At 44.4% G+C, this 24085-nt stretch overlaps 2 protein-coding genes across 2 annotated transcripts in view; both read right to left on the reverse strand.

The window, feature by feature from the left end:
- Positions 1 to 24085, reverse strand: part of LOC124718754 (multiple epidermal growth factor-like domains protein 10) — a 105746-nt gene that overhangs the window by 42189 nt on the left and 39472 nt on the right. The window contains exons 4-6 of the mRNA XM_047244368.1: positions 12807 to 12912; positions 9145 to 9264; positions 1335 to 1495 (exon numbers count right to left, since the gene is read on the reverse strand). Coding sequence (XP_047100324.1) covers positions 1335 to 1495; positions 9145 to 9264; positions 12807 to 12912 — 387 coding nt within the window. The remainder of the gene's footprint in view (positions 1 to 1334; positions 1496 to 9144; positions 9265 to 12806; positions 12913 to 24085) is intronic.
- LOC124718896 (epidermal growth factor-like protein 6) lies at positions 1297 to 12977 on the reverse strand. Its single transcript, XM_047244543.1, has 3 exons — positions 12807 to 12977; positions 9145 to 9264; positions 1297 to 1495 (listed from the first exon to the last, which is right to left on the reverse strand). The coding sequence occupies exons 1-3, from the start codon at positions 12902 to 12904 to the stop codon at positions 1312 to 1314; spliced, it is 402 nt and encodes a 133-aa protein (XP_047100499.1). The 5' UTR covers positions 12905 to 12977; the 3' UTR covers positions 1297 to 1311.

The raw sequence follows: 24085 nt of genomic DNA on the forward strand, positions 1-24085 counted from the left end.
CAACGTTCGCTTAGGGGAGAAAGGTAGTCGGCCCAACTATATCCAATCCGCCTGCAACCCAACCAAGACACTCAACGGACCCACCGACAAGACGACTTGCTTTGCACCCGACCAGTGCACAAGGAACTCCAAAGCCAAAACGTAAAAGGCGTAGCCGTCCACAACCAAGTATGCATAAGTTGTCAAAACTACACACACGTGTTGGACAGCGACAACACGGTGAGGAAAGGACACTGCCTGAATTTTACGTCAGCCCCCAGGGCAGGTAACCTGAACGCTAACGGCCACAAGGCAGAAAATTCCGCTGGTGCACTTGGACTTCAAATAACCAAAGTACAGATAAACCCCACCGGATGGTGGCCAAACTTTCGCCATCTCGAACACTCGCTGTTGCTCACAGGAATACCGCCAACAGCCAATCATGAAAACCAACGGCACAATGTGAACAGACTGGCTTCGGTAATTAAATCACCACTCAACTTTGGTGTCCTGGGTCGGTGAGCCACGAATGTTGTAGCCATCTGAACAGCTCCCACACACACAGACACTGCGTAGAGACCGCCAGCGGGCCCGGCCCACTGCGCCGTGCGGACATTTCCTGGCTGATCCACACCAGCCGACCGACTGCCGCACACCTGCTAGCCGGGAACTATAAGCACCAGGTGCGAATACCGATACACACAGCTGCTGCCACACGTAGAAAGAGGAAGAACCACGGCATAACCGCAATGACCGAGGGAAACCAAACGCAGAGTAACAGTTAAAGTTGAAACCAACGGGTAAGTCGGAGCCACCTCGACTCACCGTCATGCATGCTCCACAGGTCCTAAACCTCTCGATCGGTTTCGACCAAACTTGGCACAAACAACCCTTATTGCCGGGGAGGAAGTGCCGTGTGGATAAGAACCAGGTAGTTCCAATTGGGATGAGGGTGCTAGAGAGGTGGACAGAGAGGAGGTCTGCAGTGTGAGGGGGATGAGCAGATGGTGGGAGAGGGAGGAGGGAGGGGGAGACGTAGGGCTCAGAGGGGAGGGGGGAGACGTGCGGGCTGGTGAAGCTGTGGGTAAAGGGCTAGTGAATAAACAAAAACAATGTAAATAGTATACTTTAATTACTCAATTACACTGAATTTCAGAGGTTTCGTTTTGTCACGCTGTAAGGCCTTTGTGTTTAACGGTGATTTGAGCTATAGTTCTGAAATGAAGCACGTAATCACACATGCCAGACCCTTGTACTCTGTTGTTTTCACCGTCTTTATCGTCAGGTGCTGTAAGGGGAGAGGCCAGTGGTGAATTGGTTCACATTCCCTGTTCAGTCCCCGCCGCCCATCACACCCCAGAAGCACTTGTTGCTGATGCCCGTCATCATGCCATACCCCGGCCAGCAGCGACACGTCTCCGGAGCCACGCAGTCCGCGTTGATGCAGCCGTTGGTGCACACCGGCCTGCAGCGGATGGGGGCCTTGGACCTCACCTCAAAGTCCGTCCTCTCGTCCCTGCAAAAAGGAAACAGTGGGTACACGTACTAAAGAGATGGACACACGTTCTCAGCATATCGCAGTCTTAAGCACAGGTTTCCATGAATGAGAATAAAAGCAAAAACTGGACGTAGTTATGCAATTGGGAACCAACGACCATTTTTCAGATTTGTAGTTCTCTGCTGCAGACTGTGATGGAATATGTGGACTACAGTCAGTTCCACAAGAAAGTGTACGCCGTTATCTGTATGAAAAAAAAAAAAACAATATTACACTTAAGGCCAACGAAACTTGTATAGGCATGCGTATTCAAATACAGAGATATGTAAACAGGCAGAATGCTGTGCTGTGGTCGGCAACTCCTATATAAACAAGTGTCTAGCGCAGTTGTTAGATCGGTTACTGCTGCTACAGGTTATCAAGATTTAAGTGAGTTTGTGCGTGGTGCTATAGTCGGGGCACGAGCGATGGGACACAGCATCTTCGAGGCAGCGACAAACTGGGGATTTTCCCATTTCACGAGTATACCGTGAATATCAGGAATCCCGTAAAACATCAAATCTCCGACATTCCTGTGGCCGGGAAACATCCTGCGGTGAACGGGACCAACGACGACTGAAGGGCAACCCTTCCGCAAGTTGCTGCCAATATCAATGCTGGGCTATCAACAAGTGCCAGCGTGTGAATCATTCAGCGAAACGTCATCGATATGGGCTTTCGGAGCCGAAGGCCCACTCGTGTACCCTTGACGACTCCACGACACAAAGCTTTACGCCTCGCCTGGACCTTTCAACGCCGACATCGGGCCGTTGATTGGAAACATGTTGCCTCGTTGGACGAGTCTTGTGCAGGGGTATGGTGACAACCTTATGAACCCAATGACCCTGTATGTCAGCAGGGAACTTTTCAAGCTGGTGGAGGCTCTGTAATGGTGTGAGGCGTGTGCTGTTGGACTGATATGGGGCCCCTGATACGTCTACATACGACTCTGGCAGGTGACACGTACGTAAGTGTCCTGTCTGATCACCTGCATCCATTCGTGTCCATTCTGCATTCGACGGACTTAGGCAATTTTACCAGGACAATCGGACACCCCACACGTCCAGAATTGCTACGGAATGGCTCCAGACACACTCTTCTGAGTTTAAACACTTCTGCTGGCCACAAACCTCCCCAGACATGAACATTATTGATCATATCTGGAATGCCTTGCCACGTGCTGTTCATAAGAGATCTCCATCCCCTCCTACTCTTACGGATTTATGGAGAGCCTTGCAGGATACATAGCGTCAATTCCGCCAGCACTACTTCAGACAAATTCGTCGAGTTCATGCCCCGTCGTGCTGCGGTTCTTCTGTGTGCTTCCGGGGGCTCTCCACGTTATTAGGGAGATGCACCCGTTTCTTTGGCTCTTCAGTTTATAAATATATGCTTACATGAAAATACATGCTATTACCAACTGTACAATCTCTAATAGTTAATCGAATCGCCGCCGTTACGTATTACAGCTTTGCATCGTTTTGACATGCTTTTCACGAAATTGCCTGCGTATTCTCTCGGTTCCGATCACCATATCGCCCTGACTTCATATGACTGCTGCCTCAAAGTAAATATTGGCTTTCTCTTCCGCTGCTTTTTAATATACGACCAAACATTTTCGATGGATTTGCATCGGGAGACATTGAAGGCCAATCGATCGTGGACGCCCCATCTCTTGTTTCCACGATGTACAGAGATGGCTGTTATGTTTAGGATCATTATCCTCTTGAAGCGCATAGTTTGCCTCGTTCGGACCAAATAGCTTCTTAACGGACCTCAGAAGGCATTTTTGATAAATATTACACATGTTTTCGGCATTTCAATTGGCTGTAAGCAATAACTGCATAACTGCAGCCGTCGAAACGAAGCATTCATCTCTCACACCACTGTTTATCTATACGCTGCGCAAAAGCGCATGGAGTACAGATTCTTGGCCACTAGCAGACATGTCTCTGCGGACGTTACATTTGAAATTATGGCTACACGTTCTTGTGCAACTGACTATACGTCTTGCACAATAGAATCAACTATTCCATAACGTACTGTTGTCTAGAGAGGTCTGAACCAACTACCAGTTGCTGTATTCATGTGGCAATGATTTGCAGTATCTAACCAAATCCATGTAAGAATGTCACATATTGATTTGTTTTCGTACTCGAGCTGAAACATAAGTAAGTAAGTGGCAATTACGAGGACTGCATTTTCTTGTATGTTATTGTTTAAAAAGGCATGCTGTTGTCAGACATGTTATCCAGAGGAACGTCCTTGGTATTTGTGTGTGTGTATGGCAGAAAATACTGAAAGCAGTCATTTTGAGGTTAGTATAACATTGTTGCACTTTAAGCATATAATAATTATTAGTGGCTGTATTATATAACATTAATCATTAAGTTATATTAACATCTGTAAGCCACAAAATATTGTAGAATGTAGGCCTGTGTCATTAAACACATCACTGTCATCCAACAAGCCAGAATGAAAAGCATCCTCTTCAAATCCATAGAAAAATTTGGAGTACATTGCCGTTACAGAAAGAACATAGTCAACAGAAAGCATGACATACTCAACAGCAAAGGTAATTCCCTGGAACTTCGTTAAATAAAAGCAACCGAGGGGAAACCTTATTCAGTATTTAGGAACAAGAACTTCAACTAGAATTTCGTTGAAGTAAATATCCAGCGAAAGTCTGCAGGCCTCCCAGAATCCTCGCCAGACCTAACAGTATTCTTGATACCTTTATGTTCAAATGTTAAATGAATATAATGATAATTAATTGAAACCTTCAGCTGGCGACAGGTGTTGTTGATATACCTCGATGGGGACAGCTGAAAATCTGTGTTCCGACCGGGACTCGAACCCGGGATCTCATGCTTACATGGCAGACGCTCTATCCATCTGAGCCACCGAGGACACAGATGAATAACGCGACTGCAGGGACTTATCCTTTGCACGCTTCCCGTGAGACCCACATTCTCAACTGTCCACAATTTACATTCGTAGTGTTCCTAACAGATATTTGCCCATCCACTCATTACTCGCGCCAACTAGGTGTGTTCTTTAGAAAACAGCTCCTATCTTCACATATAGTTAAATCATTATCACTGCCAAAAATTACAGGACATAAAATAGATAATGCATCTCATTCCAGGGTATGCCGGACAGTTTTACGAAAATAACTTCAGACCCTGGCATTATGGATGTTGTTGACGGCATTGATGGTACACTTGATTTCACTCTGGAGTAGTTTTCAAGCACGTCCGCGTGTAAAAGAATCGTATGGGCATATTTTTGTTGTTTTGGTCTTCAGTCTGAAGACTGGTTTGATACAGCTCTTCATGCTACTCTGTACTGGGCAAGTCTCTTCATTTCCGAATAACTCCTGCAACCTACATCCCCAATGGATTTGCTTATTGTATTCATCTCTTGGTCTCCATCTGCTATGTTTGCCTCCCATCGTTCCCTCAAATACTAAACTGGTGTCCCTTGACGCCTCAGAATGTGTTGTACTAACCGATCCCTTCGTTTGGTCAGGTAGTGCCACAAATTTCTTGTCCCCTCCACCCCCCCCCCCCCCCCCCCAAATCTATTCAGTACCTCCTCATTAGTGAACTGATCGACCCATCTAATCTTCAACACTATTCTGCAGCACGACATTTCCAAAGCTTCTATTCTCTTTTTTGGCTGAACTGTTTATCCTTGATGTTTCACTTCAGTAAATGGCTACACTCCAGACAAATACCTTCAGCAACGACATCCTAACACTTCAATTTATATTCGATGTTAACAAATTTCTCCTCCTGCAGAAACACTTTCCTTGCCATTCTCTATCTACAATCGATATCCTCTCTCTTCGGTCATTATCAGCTATTTTACTGCCGAAATGGCAAAACTTAATCTACTAATATCAGTGTCCCATTTCCTAATGTAATTCCCACAGCATCACCCGATTTAATTAGAGTACATTTCAGTACCCTCGTTTTGCTTTCGATAATGTTCACATTCTTCTTTCACAAGACTATCATTACTGTACTATCCATTCCATCCAACTGATCTTCTAAGTCCTTTCTAGCGTGAGAGAAATTATTGCCATTTGCAAACCTCAAAATTTTTATTTCATCTCCCTGAACATTAATTTTTTCTCCAAATTTTCATTTAGATTTTTTACCGCCTGTTCAGTGTTTCAACACTGTCAAAAGCTTTTCCCAAATCTAAAAATGCTATGAACATAGGTTTTCCTCCTCTTAACCTATCTTCTGTGTAACGTGTGTAGTCAGTACTTACTCACGTGTTTTAACATTCCACGGAACTAAGTGATTTTTCCCAGTGGTATTACGTTATTTGTATAAACTAAAGTGTAAATGTTCGTTTGTTCAAAATCGTGCATCTCCGAACATTTTTGACCAACTGCTTTGAAATTTTCACAGTACTTTGCATCTTAATACAGGTGTGTTTCTAGTTTTGTTTGTAACAAAAATACACTATCATTAAATTTATAAAAAAATTATGTATTACTTATACACTCCTGGAAATTGAAATAAGAACACCGTGAATTCATTGTCCCAGGAAGGGGAAACTTTATTGACACATTCCTGGGGTCAGATACATCACATGATCACACTGACAGAACCACAGGCACATAGACACAGGCAACAGAGCATGCACAATGTCGGCACTAGTACAGTGGATTCCACCTTTCGCAGCAATGCAGGCTGCTATTCTCCCATGCAGACGATCGTAGAGATGCTGGATGTAGTCCTGTGGAACGGCTTGCCATGCCATTTCCACCTGGCGCCTCAGTTGGACCAGCGTTCGTGCTGGACGTGCAGACCGCGTGAGACGACGCTTCATCCAGTCCCAAACATGCTCAATGGGGGACAGATCCGGAGATCTTGCTGGCCAGGGTAGTTGACTTACACCTTCTAGAGCACGTTGGGTGGCACGGGATACATGCGGACGTGCATTGTCCTGTTGGAACAGCAAGTTCCCTTGCCGGTCTAGGAATGGTGGAACGATGGGTTCGATGACGGTTTGGATGTACCGTGCACTATTCAGTGTCCCCTCGACGATCACCAGTGGTGTACGGCCAGTGTAGGAGATCGCTCCCCACACCATGATGCCGGGTGTTGGCCCTGTGTGCCTCGGTCGTATGCAGTCCTGATTGTGGCGCTCACCTGCACGGCGCCAAACACGCATACGACCATCATTGGCACCAAGGCAGAAGCGACTCTCATCGCTGAAGACGACACGTCTCCATTCGTCCCTCCATTCACGCCTGTCGCGACACCACTGGAGGCGGGCTGCACGATGTTGGGGCGTGAGCGGAAGACGGCCTAACGGTGTGCGGGACCGTAGCCCAGCTTCATGGAGACGGTTGCGAATGGTCCTCGCCGATACCCCAGGAGCAACAGTGTCCCTAATTTGCTGGGAAGTGGCGGTGCGGTCCCCTACGGCACTGCGTAGGATCCTACGGTCTTGGCGTGCATCCGTGCGTCGCTGCGGTCCGGTCCCAGGTCGACGGGCACGTGCACCTTCCGCCGACCACTGGCGACAACATCGATGTACTGTGGAGACCTCACGCCCCACGTGTTGAGCAATTCGGCGGTACGTCCACCCGGCCTCCCGCATGCCCACTATACGCCCTCGCTCAAAGTCCGTCAACTGCACATACGGTTCACGTCCACGCTGTCGCGGCATGCTACCAGTGTTAAAGACTGCGATGGAGCTCCGTATGCCACGGCAAACTGGCTGACACTGACGGCGGCGGTGCACAAATGCTGCGCAGCTAGCGCCATTCGACGGCCAACACCGCGGCTCCTGGTGTGTCCGCTGTGCCGTGCGTGTGATCATTGCTTGTACAGCCCTCTCGCAGTGTCCGGAGCAAGTATGGTGGGTCTGACACACCGGTGTCAATGTGTTCTTTTTTCCATTTCCAGGAGTGTATTAAAAATAGATATACTAAAACAGGTAGCATGGAGAGCTGCATCAAACCAGTTTCTGGACTGAAGACCACAACAACAACAAAAACAGATGCGTATTCCAATGCAACGCTGTGTCAAAATTTCAAAGCATTCATTCGGAATCTTTCAGAGATTTGGGATTAGAAACATTTACAATTTTTATATATATGTATATGTTTTGTACATGTGTAAGTTTTTGTACATGTAAAAGTTTTTATAAAAGTACAGTCATAGATGTTTGTTTCTCCAAAGTCTCTAATCTCCAAAAGTTCTTTATGGATTGCTTTGAAATTCTCACACATATGAATGTCAAAAAATGTGAATGTCGGTTTGTTCAAAATCGTTAATTTCCGAAAGATCTTCGCCGATTGCTTTGAAAATTGATGCGAAGTTGAATTCTCGTACGGACGTGTTTTTAGGTTCCTAATTCTTTAATAAACGTGAAGATAATATCTATCTGTATGCATGTGGTATATAGAGGCAAAACATTGTTACCAAAAACCTCAAAATGTACCTATCCGATTTCCCTCAAATTTTTACACGTTATTGTAACAAACGTTTAGACATATTTAGACCATATATACAGAGTGGTTCATGAAGATATGCAAATATGCAATAGTTACGGAATTACGGCTAACAAAAGATTTTGCCTGAAATTTAGCAACATCGCTAACAGGAAGCCATCGCAAAACTATACGAGGTTAAAGTAAAGCACGATTTCCGTTTATTTTGTTGCTATTGGTCTGGTGAATCTAATAAAATATGTCCCAGAAGTGTATCTGCAGTAGTTTACCGGAACATCCAGAGAAGCAAACATTATTATACGAGTAAGTTTGTTTACTTTCCATTAACAATATAGAAACGTCTATGTCATTGTTGTCAACCGTTAGTGAGTTGTTTCAGTCGTTTCCTAACCTTGAAACGAGTTAGTTTTCTGTATTCAGTGAAAGAACTCAATAGCAACAGTGCATTTAAGTGATACCACGTAGTAACTCTCGTGGTTTGCAGATTATTTATGAAATGCGGACGCCTTTCAAATTTACGACAGGGGAATACGCCGATATGGTGTTTATTTGTGGCAAATGTGATGGTAATGGTAGGGCTGCAGTTTACGAATATCGCTTACGTTATCCATCTCGGAGGATTCCGAATGCACGAACCATTAGTAGAGTATTTCGAATCTTCCGGGAGACAGATTCTCTACCTAGCGTCATAATCAGTACGAGCACTCGATACATGAAGACGATGACGAGGATATTATCGATGCTGTTCTACGTAGACCAACAACAACAACAACAAAATAAATGGAAATCGTGCTTTTCTTTAACCTGGTAGAGTTTTGCGACGGCTTCATATTCACGAAGTTGCTAAATTCCAGGCAAACTCTTTCAGTAGCCTTAACTTCGCAACTAAACATTTGCGGACCTATGTTTATATGAACTTTTTTCTTTAGTTTTACTTTTAGAATAACATAACGCCGGCCGTGAATGTTTACATGCTATGATTACTGGAACGTGTGCTTCCTCTTGTTTCTTTTCCATTTCTGCAGACCGAGTCACACCAAAGCGTGGCTGGGTACAGCTAGTGGCTAAATAAGTAGGTAATTATTGGCACGGAAAACATTTTAACTCGTGTAGTATGTAGTAGCAGTAGTGTCCGAATGGTACTCACTTGTAACCGCGGCCGCAGTTGCACGTGTTGTAGCGAACGCACCCTCCTTGTGGACAACCAGAGGGGCACCAGGGCTTCCACTTGAGCAGGTCTTTCGTTGGCGGCGGCTGCCTCAGCTGCCTGTGGTGGAGAAGCAGACAACACAGTCAGTCACGCCTCGATGCTGCTGCTGTACTCCATGTACAACTTATCGTAAGGTTCTACATCTACATCTCCATACATACTCCGCAATCCACCATACGGTGAGTGGCAGAGGGTACCTCGTACCACAACTAGCATCTTCTCTCCCTGTTCCACTCCCAAACAGAACGAGGGAAGAATGACTGTCTGTATGCCTCTGTACGAGCCCTAATCTCTGTTATCTTTGTGGTCTTTCCGCGCAATGTAAGTTGACGGCAAATACTGGAGATTTTAGCCTCATCATGCGAGAACATCTAACTTAGACCTTTCTAGGGACTCTGATACTGTCGACCATACACTGAGGTGACAAAAGTTATGGGATACTTCCTAATATCCTCTCGGAAATCGTTTTTCCCGGCATAGTGCAGCAGCCATGGACTCACCAAGTTGTTGGAAGTTCCCTGCAAAAATACTGAGCTATGCTGCGTATTTGGCCTTCCACAACTACGAACGTGTTGACAGGGCACGAACTGACCTCTCGATTAGGTCCCACAAATGAAACTTCCTGACAGATTAAAACTGTGTGCTGGACCGAGACTCGAACACGGGACCTTTGCCCTTCGCGAGCAAGTGCTCTACAATCTGAGCTACACAAGCACGACTCAGGGCCCATCCTCACTGTTTTACTTCTGCCAGTACCTCGTCTCCTACCTTGCAAACTTTACAGAAGCTCTCCTGCGAACCTTGCAGAGCTAGCTCTCCTGACAGAATGGATACTGCGGAGACATGCCTTAGCCACGGCCTGGGGGATGTTTCCAGAATGAGATTTTCGCTCTGGAGCGGAGTGTGCGCCGATATGAAATTTCCCAGCAGAGTGAAGCTGTGAGCCGGATCGAGACTCGAACTCGGGATCTTTGCCTTTCGCGGGCAAGTGCTCCACAATCTGAGCTACCCAAGCCCTGTCACCACAGCCATGCCCCATAAATGTTCGATTGGATTCATGTCGATCGATCTGAGTGGTCAGATAATTGCTCGAATTGTCCTGTGTATTCTTCAAACCATTCACCAACAATTTAGGCCGTATGACATGTCGAATTGTCTCGAGAACATGAAGTCCACGAATGGCTACAAATGGTCTCCAAATAGCCAAACATAACGTTTGCAGTCAATGGCCGTTTCAGTTGGACCAGAAGACCCAGTTCAGTCCATGGATACACAGCGCGTACCATTATGAGCTATCACCAGGTTACACAGTGTCTTGTTGACAACCTAGGTCAACGGCTTTGTTGGTCTGCCACACACTCGAACCCTGTCTCTTAACAATTGAAATCGGGACAACTGACTACGGCTTTCCAGTCGTCTAGGGTCCAAGCGATGTGATCACGAGTCTAGCAGAGGCGCTGAAGAAGATGTTGGAGCTGTTAGCAAAAGCATGCGCGCTGGTCGCTTGCTGCCACCGCCCACTAACGCCAAATTCCGCAGCAGTGTCCTAGCGGATACGTTCGTCGTTAACCTCATCTTCATTTGTGCGGTTATTTCGCGTGCTGCTGCTCGTCTGTTAGCACTGACACCTATAGCAAACGTCAGTGTTGTCGGTCGTTAAGTGAAGGCCACTGTGCTGTCTGTGGCGAGAGATGATGCCTGTAATTTGAAATTTTCGGCAAACTCTTGAATTCTCTGACGATTTCGAAAGTGGAATGATCCATGCAGGTAGCTTGAACTACCATTTCGAGTAGTTCAAAGCCTGTTAATTCTCGTCGTTCGGCGATAGTCACGTCGGAAACCTTTTCACACGAATCACCTCGGTCCAAGTGACGGCCCCGCCAATGCTCCGCCCTTTTACACCTTGTGTACGCGTCACCACCACCGCCATCTATATATTTGCATATACAGGGTAGCTATCCCATGACTAGTCACCTCAGCGCAGATGAGATGATTAATAACATCTAAACCTACATCCATACTCCGCAACCCACCTGACGGTGTGTGGCGGAGGATACCTTGAGTACCTCTATCGGTTCCCCCTTCTATGCCACTCTCGTATTGTTCCCGGAAAGAAAGATTGTCGGTATGCCTCTGTGTGGGCTCTAATCTCTCTGATTTTATCCTCATGGTCTCTTCGCGAAATATACGTAGGAGCGAGCAGTATACTGCTTGACTCCTCGGTGAACGTATGTTCTCGAAACTTGAACAAAAGCCCGTACTGAGCTACTGAGCGTCTCTCCTCCAGAGTCTTCCACTGGAGTTTATCTATCATCTCCGTAACGCTTTCGCGATTGCTAAATGGTCCAGTAACGAAGCGCGCTGCTCTCCATTGGATCTTCTCTATCTCTTCTATCAACCCTATCTGGTATGGATCCCACACTGCTGAGCAATATTCAAGCAGTGGGCGAACAAGTGTACTGTAACCTACTTCCTTTGTTTTCGGATTGCATTTCATTAGGATTCTTCCAATGAATCTCAGTCTGGCATCTACTTTATCGACGATCACCTTTATATGATCGTTCCATTTTAAATCACTCCTAATGCCTACTACCAGATAATTTATGGAATTAACTGCTTCCAGTTGCTGACCTGCTATATTGTAGCTAAATGATAAAGGATCTTACTTTCTATGTACTAGCAACACATTACACTTGTGTGCATTGAGATTCAATTGCCATTCCCTGTACCATGCGTCAATTCGTTGCAGATCTTCCTGCATTTCAGTACAATTTTCCCCTGTTACAAACTTTCGATGTATTACAGTATCATCCGCGAAAAGCCTCAGTGCACTTCCGATGTTATCCACAAGGTCATTTATGTATATTATGAACAGAAACGGTCTTACGACACTACCTTGCGGCACACCTGAAATCACTCTTACTTCGGAAGACTTCTCTCCATTGAGAATGACATGCTGCGTTCTGTTATCTAGGAACTCTTCAATCCAATCACACAATTGGTCTGATAGCCCGTATGCTCTTACTTTGTTCGTTAAGCGACTGTGGGGAACTGTATCGAACGCTTTGCGGAAGTCAAGAAACACGGCATCTACCTGGGAACCCGTGTCTATGGCCCTCTGAGTCTCGTGTACGAATGGTGCAAGCTGGGTTTCACACGATCGTCTTTTCGAAATCCATGCTGATTGCTTCAGAGTAGATTTCTAGTCTCCAGAAAAGTCATTTTACTCGAACATAATACGTGTTCCAAAATTCTACAACTGATCGACGTTAGAGATATAGGTCTACAGTTCTGCACATCTGTTTGACGTCCCTTCTTAAAAATGGGGATGACCTGTGCTCTTTTCCAATCCTTTGGAACACTACGCTCTTCTAGAGACCTACGGTACACCGCTGCAAGAAGGGTGGCAAGTTACTTCATGTACTCTGTGTAAAATCGAACTGGAATCCCATCAGGTCCTGCGGCCTTTCCTCTTTTGAGCGGTTTTAATAGTTTTTCTATCCCTCTGTCATCTATTTCGATATCTACCATTTTGTCATCTGTGCGAGAATCTAGAGAATAAAATGTGAAACAGATCCGTATCCACTGTCGTGACTTGCCCGTGTGAATCGTTGCAGTCAACCGTGCCCCCGGCGGCGGGCTGAGCTACTAAGCAGGCAGCAGTGATGGCGACGACGTAGACTACCAGCGGTGACATGACGGCGACTGGAGAAGAAGCAGCGGTCTACGGCGATTGTCTGCCCGTGACAATGGGACCAATCTCGGTATAATTTATAGAGCTCGAAAGCTGGTTGCGAGTGCTGTTGCGGATACCGCAGATAAACGGTTCTATCTGCAGGGCCCGCCTTTCCTGTCTGTGTTCGCTTCCGCTGGTCGCGTCGAGGAGAGGAAGTTCCGCTTAGATTCGCTAGGTAATCAAGCTTGGCGGTTTTGGAATGATATGTAGGAATGGGTAGTCGATTCGGCGGAGGAGGTGCTAACGAGACATGGTGCGTCTTCCTTCTTGGAAGCACACCCTCAGAAATGAAAGTATCTCGATGTACACTCTAACAAGGGGCCGCCAATTGTGAAATTCAGATTCGATTCATACTCCGCATAATGAAAGCTCATGGCCAGAGGTGTAATGTGACAAAGCACCAAGATGCACTTCTCAGCCGTTGTCGAGAAAATCGACAGTTGAAAGAAACCGTTGCGGTGAAATACTCTCTACCATTAATAATTTTCTACAGCGGCGTGGCGCAGCGGTAAGTGCTCGGGTTCGTAGTCCGAAGGTCACCGGATCGAATCTCGCGCTATGCGACCTTTTATTTTTTTTTTTAGTATTTGTTTTTTGTAATTCAAATGTATATATATATATATATATATATATATATATATATATATATATATATAATTCCCGGCAATCAGTTGCAACAATTATGCATATAATAAGTTGTTGAAAGTCGTTTGTCGTGGAAGAACTGGCGACTTCGAACATCATTATGTTTTCCGCAAACAAAGTTGTATTTCACAAATGTTATTAATTGTCTTCATAATGTTAAGCACGTATAGTTAACGGAAGACTTAGAAACGATATTCCGAAACGAATACGTATAGCGTAAGTCAAACGTTCGAATTAGAATAGAGACCCCACGAACACAAATTTGCTGTGGCAGGTATGAAATATAAACTCCGTTACTCGCTCGTTACACTTGAAGGACAGATGTTGAATGGGCCGAAACGAGCCACCGCATAACAGCGTAGTTGCCTGCTAACTTCGAAAGAAGGTAGATGCGGTCCCTAGCGCAACTTATAACATCGCCGAAAATCAGTGCGGACGGGAGAGCTTTGGTACACCCTGTTAAAAAAACGGAAAAATGGAGGCGGTACAATTGGAGAGCGATCCATCTTCACCAACATGCATAAGCATGCAGCGCCACGACGCTGTAGAAAATTATTAATCGTAGAGAGTGTTTCACCGCAACGGTTTCTTTTAACTGTCGATTTTCTCGACAACGGCTGAAAGTGCATCTTGGTGCTTTGCCACATTACACCTCTGGCCATGAGCCTTTATTATGCGAAGTATGAATCGAATCTGAATTTCACAATTGGCGGCCTCCCCTTGTAAGACAGAAATGAAAGGACTCACCACCAAGGAATTATCCGAATGGGGCAGAAAGTAACGTTCATGTACGGGACAAGCAGCGCACGTGTACGGGACAAGCAGTCTACGTGTACTTCTACATCTACGTCTACATTTATACCCCACAAGCCACCAACGGTGTATGGCGGAGGGCACTTTACGTGCCACTGTCATTACCTCCCTTTTCTGTTCCAGTTGCGTACGGTTCGCGGGAAGAACGACTGTCTGAAAGCCTCCGTGCGCGCTCGAATCTCTCTAATTTTACATTCGTGATCTCCTCGGGTGGTATAAGTAGGGGGAAGCAATATATTCAGTACCTCATCCAGAAACGCACCCTCTCGAAACTTGGACAGCAAGCTACACCGCGATGCAGAGCGCCTCTCTTGCAGAGTCTGCCACTTGAGTTTGCTAAACATCTCCGTAACGCTATCACGCTTTACCAAATAACCTTGTGACGAAACGCGCAGCTCTTCTTTGGATCTTCTCTATCTCTTCCGTCAACCCGATCTGGTACGGATCCCACACAGATGAGCAATACTCGAGTACAGGTCGAACGAGTGTTTTGTAAGCCACCTCCTTTGTTGATGGACTACATTTTCTAAGGACTCTCCCAATGAATCTCAACCTGGCACCCGCCTTACCAACAATTAAATTTTATATGATCATTCCACTTCAAATCGTTCCGCACGCATACTCCCAGATATTTTACAGAAGTAACTGCTACCAGCGTTTGTTCCGCTATCGATTAATCATACAATAAAGGATCCTTCTTTCTATGTATTCGCAATACATTACATTTGTCTATGTTAAGGGTCAGTTGCCACTCCCTGCACCAAGTGCCTATCCGCTGCAGATCTTCCTGCATTTCGCTACAATTTTCTAATGCTGCAACTTCTCTGTATACTACAGCATCATCCGCGAAAAGCCGCATGGAACTTCCGACACTATCTACTAGGTCATTTCTATATGTATAGTGAAAAGCAATGGTCCCATTACACTCCCCTGTGGCACGCCAGAGGTTACTTTAACGTCTGTAGACGTCTCTCCATTGAGAACAACATGCTGTGTTCTGTTTGCTAAAAACTCTTCAATCCAGCCACACAGCTGGTCTGATATTCCGTAGGATCTTACTTTGTTTATCAGGCGATAGTGCGGAACTGTATCAAACGCCTTCCGGAAGTCAAGGAAAATAGTATCTACCTGGGAGCCTGTATCTAATATTTTCTGGGTCTCATGAACAAATAAAGCGAGTTGGGTCTCACACGATCGCTGTTTCCGGAATCCATGTTGATTCCTACGGAGTAGATTCTGGGTTTCCAAAAACGACATGATACGCGAGCAAAAAACATGTTCTAAAATTCTACAACAGATCGACGTCAGAGATATAGGTCTATAGTTTTGCGCATCTGCTTGACGACCCTTCTTGAAGACGGGGACTACCTGTGCTCTTTTCCAATCGTTTGGAACCTTCCGTTCCTCTAGAGACTTGTGGTACACGGCTGTTAGAAGGGACATGAGACACAATAGTCAATGTAGCTAAGGAATGAAAAACTACTGGAAAGAAAGAAAACAGAAATAGAAGACATACATTATTCCATATGGTCGTCAACAGGGAAAACCAATAATATATACACTAAAGAGCGAAAGAAATTGGTATAAGCATGCGTATTCAAATAAAAAGATATTTAAACAGGCAGAATACGGCCCTGCTGTCGGCAACGCCTATATAAGAGAACAAGTGTCTGGCGTAAATGGTAGATAGGTTACTACTGGCAGGTTACCGCGATTTCAATGAGTTTGAACATGGTGGTACAGTCTACGCACGAGCATTGGGACATAGCATGTCCAAGTTGGCGATGAAGTGGGGATTTTCGGTACGACCGTGTCACGAGTGTACCGTAAATATCAGGATTCGGTATAACATCGAATCTCCGATATCACCGCAGCTAGAAAAGGATCCTGAAAGAACGGGACCAACGACGACTGAAGAGAATCGTTCCACGTGACAGAAATGCAACCGTTCCGCAAACTGCTGCAGATGTCAATGCTGATCCATCAACAATTGTAGTCTGCGAACCATTCAACGAAACATGATCGGCATGGGCTTTCGGAATCGGAGGCTCACACGTGTACCCTCGATGACCGCACGACGCAAAGCTTTACGTCTCGCCTGCGCCCGTCAACATCGACATTGGGCTGTTGATGACTGGAGACATGTTGCCTGGTCGGACGTGTGTCTTTTCAAATTAGATCGTGCGGATGGAGGTTATGGGCATGGAGACAACCTTATGGATCCATGGACCCTGTATGTCAACAGGGAACTGTTCAAGTTAGTGGTGGCTCTGTAATTGTGTGGGAAGCGTGCAGTTGGAGTGCCATCAGACCCCTGATTTGTCTAGATACGAATCTTACAGGTGACACGTACGTAAGCATGCTGTCTGATCACCTGCATTCGTTCTTGTCCATTGTATATTCCGATGGACTGGAGCAATTCCAGCAGGACAGTGCGACACCCGATAGGTCCAGAATTGGTACAGAGTGCCTCCAGGAGCATAGCTCTGAGTTTAAACAATACCCCTGGCCGCGAAACTCCCAAGACATAAACATCATCGAGCATAACTGGGATGCCTTGCAATGTGCTGTTCAGAAGAGCCGGCCTTGGTGGCCGAGCGGTTCTAGGCGCTACAGTCTGGAAACGTGCGACCGCTACGGTCGCAGGTTCGAATCCTGTCCCGGGCGTGGATGTGCGTGATGTCGTTAGGTTAGTTACGTTTAAGTAGTTCTAAGTTCTAGGGACTGATGACCTCAGATGTTAAGTCCCTTACCGCTCAGAGCCATTTGCTGTTCAGAAGGGATCTCCACCTCCTCATACTCTTACGGAATTATGGAACGCCCTGGAGGGTTCATGGTGTCTGTTCCCTCCAACAATACTTCGGACGTTAGTCGAGTCCATGCCATGTCGTGTTACGGCTCTTGTGTGTGCTGGGAGGGGGGGGGGGGGTTGTACTAGTTTTTATGGCTCTTCGGTGTGTATATGGAGATATATACACATATCTGGATAGAAATAGGGTGTGGTAAAGGCTGTGGTAACGCACAAAGTGTTCGCTGTCCTGTGGGCCAGTGTGTTGTGTGGGTTGCATCGGGCTGCATCCAAGGAGGTATACAATTGGCTGGACACAGCTGAAAAGTTTCCTCAGGACTCAGATGAAAGCACAGGGTGAGTTTCATATATATATATATATATATATATATATATATATATATATACTAGCTTTATGCCCGAAGCTTTTCGCACGCATTTCAGTGGTATCAGAAGTGAAACTCACCCTGTGCTGTCATCTGAGTCCTGAGGAAACTTTTCAGCTGTGTCCGGCCAATTGTATACCTGTTTTGAATATTCAGAGAATTTCTTCGTTTTGTACCTCTATAGCAGCACTACAAGTTGTGCCTCGGGCGTAAGCGCATGTGTGATGTCTGTTACGCTGGGCCTGCTTGCTAATCGCGAAACTCCTGCGGCGGTTACTGGTTGCCCGGAAGGCATTTCGTTTAAACTGTGCCAAGCCTCGCAGTGAGAGGGGAGTCCGGAGTTGGTGTTGGCCTAGATGTTTGTACAAACTGAGGTGCCTGTGTGAGGAGCACGGCGTGGGCCCGTCGGTTGCTTCGTCCTTCTGGCAGCCACCGCAAGCGGATGTTCGGCCGGAATGCCTACAGTTTGTGATGAGCATAGTGTGAACAATTTCTCGTAGGATGTGTTCCCAGCCAGACTTTTAGCCTGTGTTATTTGTGGGTGCTGTTCCCTTGTTCGTTACTGCTTCCAGGTGTCCTGTAAGGTTTCACAGCAAAACTGTGTTTTTGTGGCATTCTGTGTTTCTGGCTCAGCCTCCGCCTAGAAAGGGGAAGGATTTGTGCCTCAAATGAAAAGGGGGGTGGGGTTCGATTGGACATCTTTTGGAATTCCTTAATGCTGTAATTTAAACATATATAAAAAAATTGTTCTTTCAGAATGAGCGCCTGTTTCTTTGGGACACTGCAGTTCAAACAGGAGTGGCGTAATGTTAATGAGTATTTGTTACTCGTCAAATGAAGTGTATTTAATGTCTTGCAGTTTTCTGGGGCACGAAGCTGTGTTATTGACTCATTTTGAAGTGTTCTGTCGGGTGAATGACTGCTCCCCACTTCAGTATATTCTTTTGAGTAGTATTGTAAGATTTTTTGGATATTCGTCAGTGGGGTGTATTGATTCAATTTTGTTTTTCTATTTCTTTTGAATTACGGAGAATTGTTTAGTTTATCTGGTTATTGGCTTAACTCGCGCTTCGAGCACTAAATCAGCTGATATTGAAATTTTTTTTGAAATTCCTGTTTAATGCCAGACAGATTCAAATGTAACTTATTTCTGTTATTTGAAATAAACGTGTTGGATTGACCTTAATGAATTATGTGCAATCGAAGTAAGGGACCCAGTCCTTCATTAGTGCTTAACAGTGGCGTGTGGTTCGGGTTGTGAGCCCCGTTCTCAGAGACTATATATATATTGTTGTTGTGGTCTTCAGTGCTGAGACTGGTTCGATGCAGCTCTCTATGCTACTCTATCCTATGCAAGCTTCCTCATCACCCAGTACCTACTGCAGCCTACATCCTTCTGAATCTGCTTAGTGTATTCATCTCTTGGTCTCCCTCTACGATTTTTACCCTCCACGCTGCCCTCCAGTACCAAATTGGTGATCCCTTTATGCCTCAGAACATGTCCTACCAACGGATCCCTTCTTTTAGTCAAGTTGTGCTACAAACTCCTCTTCTCCCCAATCCTATTCAATACCTCCTCATTAGTTATGTGATCCACCCATCTACTCTTCAGTATTCTTCTGTGGCACCACATTTTGAAAGCTTCTATTCTCTTCTTGTCTAAACTATTTATCGTCCATGTTTCACTTCCATACATGGCTACACTCGATACAAATACTTTCAGAAACGACTTCCTGACACTTAAATCTATACTCGATGTTAACAAATTTCTCTTCTTCAGAAACGATTTCCTTGCCATTGCCAGTCTACATTTTATATCCTCTCTACTTCGACCATCATCAGTTATTTTGCTCCCCAAATAGCGAAACTCCTTTACTACTTTAAGTGTCTCATTTCCTAATCTAATTCCCTCACCATCACCCGACTTAATTCGACTACATTCCATTATCCCCGTTTTGCTTTTGTTGATGTTCATCTTATATCCTCCTTTCAAGACACTGTCCATTCCGTTCAACTACTGTTCCAAGTCCTTTGCTGTCTCTGACACAATTAAAATGTCATCGGCGAACCTCAAAGTTTTTATTTCTTCTCCATGGATTTTAATACCTACTCCGAATTTTTCTTTTGTTTCCTTTACTGCTTGCTCAATATACAGATTGAATAGCATCAGGGAGAGGCTACAACCCTGTCTCACTCCCTTTCCAACTACTGCTTCCCTTTCATGCCCCTCGACCCTTATAACTGCCATCTGGTTTCTGTACAAATTGTAAATAGCCTTTCGCTCCCTGTATTTTATCCCTGCCACCTTCAAAATTTGAAAGAGTATTCCAGTCAACATTTTCAAAAGCTTTCTCTAAGTCTACAAATGCTAGAAACGTAGGTTTGCCTTTCCTTAATCTTTCTTCTAAGATAAGTGGTAGGGTCAATATTGCCTCACGTGTTCCAACATTTCTACTGAATCCAAACTGATCTTCCCCGAGGTCAGTTTTTCCACTCGTCTGTAAAGAATTCGCGTTAGTATTTTGAAGCTGTGACTTATTAAACTGAAAGTTCGGTAATTTTCACATCTGTCAACACCTGCTTTCTTTGTGATTGGAATTACTATATTCTTCTTGAAGTCTGAGGGAATTTCGTCTGTCTCATACATCTTGCTCAGCAGGTGGTAGAGTTTTGTTAGGCCTGGCTCTCCCAAGGCTGTCAGTAGTTCTAATGGAATGTTGTCTACTCCCGGGGCCTTGTTTCGACTCAGGTCTTTCAGTGCTCTGTCAAACTCTTCACGCAGTATCGTATCTCTCATTGCATCTTCATCCTCTTCCATTTCAATAATATTGTCCTCAAGAACATCGCCCCTGTATAGACCCTCTATATACTCCTTCCACCTTTCTGCTTTCCCTTCTTTGCTTAGAGCTGGGTTTCCATCTGAGCTCTTGATATTCATACAAGTGGTCCTCTTTTCTCCAAAGGTCTCTCTAAAATTTCCTGTAGGCAGTATCTATCTTACCACTAGTGAGATAAGCTCATACATCCTTACATTTGTCCTCTAGCCATCCCTGCTTAGCCATTTTGCACTTCCTGTCGGTCTCATTTAAAAGACTTTGTATTCCTTTTTGCCCGCTTCATTTACTGCATTTTTGTATTTTCTCCTTTCATCAATTAAATTCAGTATCTCTTGTGTTACCCAAGGATTTCTACTAGCCCTCGTCTTTTTACCTACTTGATCCTCTGCTGCCTTCACTATTTCATTCCTCAAAGCTAGCCATTCTTGTTCTACTGTATTTCTTTCCCCCATTCCTGTCAATTGTTCTCTTATGCTCTCCCTGAAACTCTGTACAACCTCTGGTTCTTTCAGTTTATCCAGGTCCCATTGTAACAACAACAACTGTATATATAATAATTTTTCTTCTGGTTTTCGATGAATTAATGTAAGCAATGTTTTGATTTTATTTCTTTTTCTTTTCGTGTCATTATGTTAAAGAAACTGTGAGCAACTTTCGATGTGAATGTCAATATTTATGTCAACTTTCAAGCAATACTGTAACAGAATTGAAGTGTAACCCTTGTTGAATCTATTGCAACATGTTTGATATTGTAATTGTGAGCCTGGTCCATGCGTAGGCAATGTATTAGGATATGTGGAATGTAAAACCTTTGGTGAATACCCTATCTGTAGGGGAGCGGTAAAGGGTGGATGGCAGGCGAGCGCGGGAAAATGCACACGGGCGCGGCACGGCATAACGGGCTCAGCAAGACAGTCGGAGTTGGGCATCGGTCTGAGGAACACGTTCCGGATCGAGGAGGCTATCCTAGAAAAAGTGGGTTCATTGAGCCTCGGATGTGCCGTTTCCGACGACTATTCAGCATGGCTATATTCTATAGGCACTGAATTGAAAAGGATTGTAACGCTAAGAAGAAGCATAGTGCCGATACAGCAAGAGCCATAGCTGTGATTGTATGTGTGCTGTGCGCCTCGCCATCTTGCTGCCCGCCAACCGCCGCATCGACTCGAACAGGTTGAATCTTTAGAATTGTATTCGCGTGGACCAGTGTTAATTTTGTTCCTGACTGTTCAATAACAGCTTAACTTTTACCAGAATTGTCCTATCAATTAATTATCCTAGTCACTAACCTGGACAGGGTCCTTTCCACATGTGGTGCAATCCGAGTGTCCCGAAATGAAGATTTAAAGTTTATGTTAAAAGGAATTACCTGCAGAACTATCTATGCTAGAAAGATGTTTAAGGAGCTATATTGTTAACGAAAATATAAGCAAAGAACTAAGGTCTAACAAAGTTGGAAGATAATTTTGGAATTGGTTTAGTAATGAAACTTAATTAATTTGAGACAAAAATAATGGTAGTTAAATGAGGAAGTAATAAGACAAAAAGAGTAGTAACTCATATTTTGTAAATCTTGAGTGCTTAATGTTTCCAATAGTCAATAGTTTCAACACAGTGATCATAACAGTTTCAGGGTCCCCCCCCCCTTCCACTCTTTTCTATTCATTTAAATTCTGGAGTGTACTGAACTGATTTGACCCGCAAAGTTAAAGTCAATATAAAACCTAAATTTATTGGTGTTTTTCTCTTATTAAGATTGACATTGTATGTGTGTTTCATAAGTGCTATTTCTAGGGTAATCTATGCCCGATTTCAGTCGGATCAATAGACAAAATGCAGTTTGTAGTAATCATTGTAGTGTAATGTTGTGTATTTACAGCTTGTCCAAATTAGTACAGAAAGGGAAAATATTAGTTCAGTAGATTTTTCTGGTTCTAAAATTTACCTTATAATGCAGTATTACTACGTGTTGTTATGCTTGTACGTACACCCACTTGTACAAGGAAAAAACTCACTTAATGCCTAATTAGGCTGGCGACCGTATTATTAACAATTGGTAGCATCTACTGTGCATATTCCTTGCCCGTCCTAACGTGTAGTTGCACTTTATACTTGCTTCACGTATCATTGTTGTTACTGACTGGGTATAAGTCCAATTTTGCTTCCATTCAGGTACCCGCGGTCAACATATGTACTAAAATCCTTTCTTAAAAGGTGAAGCCCGTCAACTTACCATAGTACAGGCTTTAAAGAGTTAACGCCCGAGAGCGGGGACCGTTACACCATCTCCTTAAATTCCCACCTTTTTGCAGTTTCTTCAGTTTTAGTCTACAGTTCATAACCAATAGATTGTGGTCAGAGTCCATATCTGCCCCTGGAAATGTCTTACAATTTAAAACCTGATTCCTAAATCTCTGTCTTACCCTTATATAATCTGTCTGAAACCTTTTAGTATCTCCAGGGTTCTTCCATGTATACAACCTTCTTTCATGGTTCTTGAACCAAGTGTTAGCTATGATTGAGCTATGCTCTGTGCAAAATTCTACCAGGCGGCTTCCTCTTTCATTTCTTAGCCCCAATCCATATTCACCTACTACGTTTCCTTCTCTCCATTTCCTACTACCGAATTCCAGTTACCCATGACTATTAAATTTTCGTCTCCCTTCACTCCCTGAATAATTTCTTTTATCTCATCATACATTTCATCAATTTCTTCATCATCTGCAGAGCTACTTGGCATATAAACTTTTACTACTGAAAATTAGCTGTTACCCGTGGCTGCACCCCCATATCAGTAGTTTTGTCACCATGAGTGATGGCCAGGAAGTATGCCAACTAAATTATAAATATCTGGGTATATAGTGGTATAAATGTGTATGTATGAATAAACCTTTGTAGTGCTGCTATACAGGTGCATAATTGCGAAATTCTCTGAATATTCAGAACCGTTTCTTTTTCCAAGCTTGGGGTGTTGTTACACCTGCAGTCTGCTTCGCTGGTGATGATTAGCTGGTGGAATGATGAAGTCATTTCTGTGGTATATTTGGCCTTGAGCTGTACAACTAGACAAAAAAACTGACATTTTGACTTCTGTATCCTCACCAGATGAAGTCATCTGAAAGCACAAGTTGTATTTTCTAATTATAATAAAAAAACACCTCAGTTCATACATTCGTACAAAAGTAGACTGTGTAAGTTCTTCTGGCTCACCTGGTACTGGAAGTGAGATTGTAGCCACCAGGGGTGCAAACAGCAACTGTGTCTTACTACCATTTCAACGCATTACAATGCCTACATTTCTCATCTGTTCTCCCTAAGATGACTAATCGATGAGTAACATAGTCAATTAATAGATATTAACCAAATGCGGCTTCACCAAAAGCCTCCCACTTTCCATATGTGAAGCCAAGACTCTCTGTTCGTTGTACAGCCTTTAAATGATGCCGTCGTTGGGAGTGTTCAAACAACTTGGAACGTGTAAGAGACGCGTGAGGCTCAGCGTTTAAAACGAGACGGGCTTCTGACTATTATAATTATAATGTAGTTCTTAACGCGGCCTGACGTACTGCATCCAAGTTCCGGAGGTCATGAGACTGCACTGCAGTTTGCTGGATTCGAGTAACTTCCGCAGCTTGAGCTCTCTTAGAACTTTCCGCTAAATCAGACTTACATT

The sequence above is a fragment of the Schistocerca piceifrons genome, chromosome 10 (genome assembly GCF_021461385.2).
Source record: "Schistocerca piceifrons isolate TAMUIC-IGC-003096 chromosome 10, iqSchPice1.1, whole genome shotgun sequence".
In the NCBI taxonomy this organism is placed as follows: domain Eukaryota; kingdom Metazoa; phylum Arthropoda; class Insecta; order Orthoptera; family Acrididae; genus Schistocerca; species Schistocerca piceifrons.

Bases quoted from the DNA above. Each gene is read 5' to 3' on its own strand.
- LOC124718896 (XM_047244543.1), bottom strand. From the start codon at position 12,904: ATGTCACCGCTGGTAGTCTACGTCGTCGCCATCACTGCTGCCTGCTTA. The intron at 9,265-12,806 runs GCAAGTCACGAC...TCTCCACCACAG, and splicing joins GACTGCAACGATTCACACGG to GCAGCTGAGGCAGCCGCCGC. The intron at 1,496-9,144 runs GTGAGTACCATT...TCCTTTTTGCAG, and splicing joins AACTGCGGCCGCGGTTACAA to GGACGAGAGGACGGACTTTG.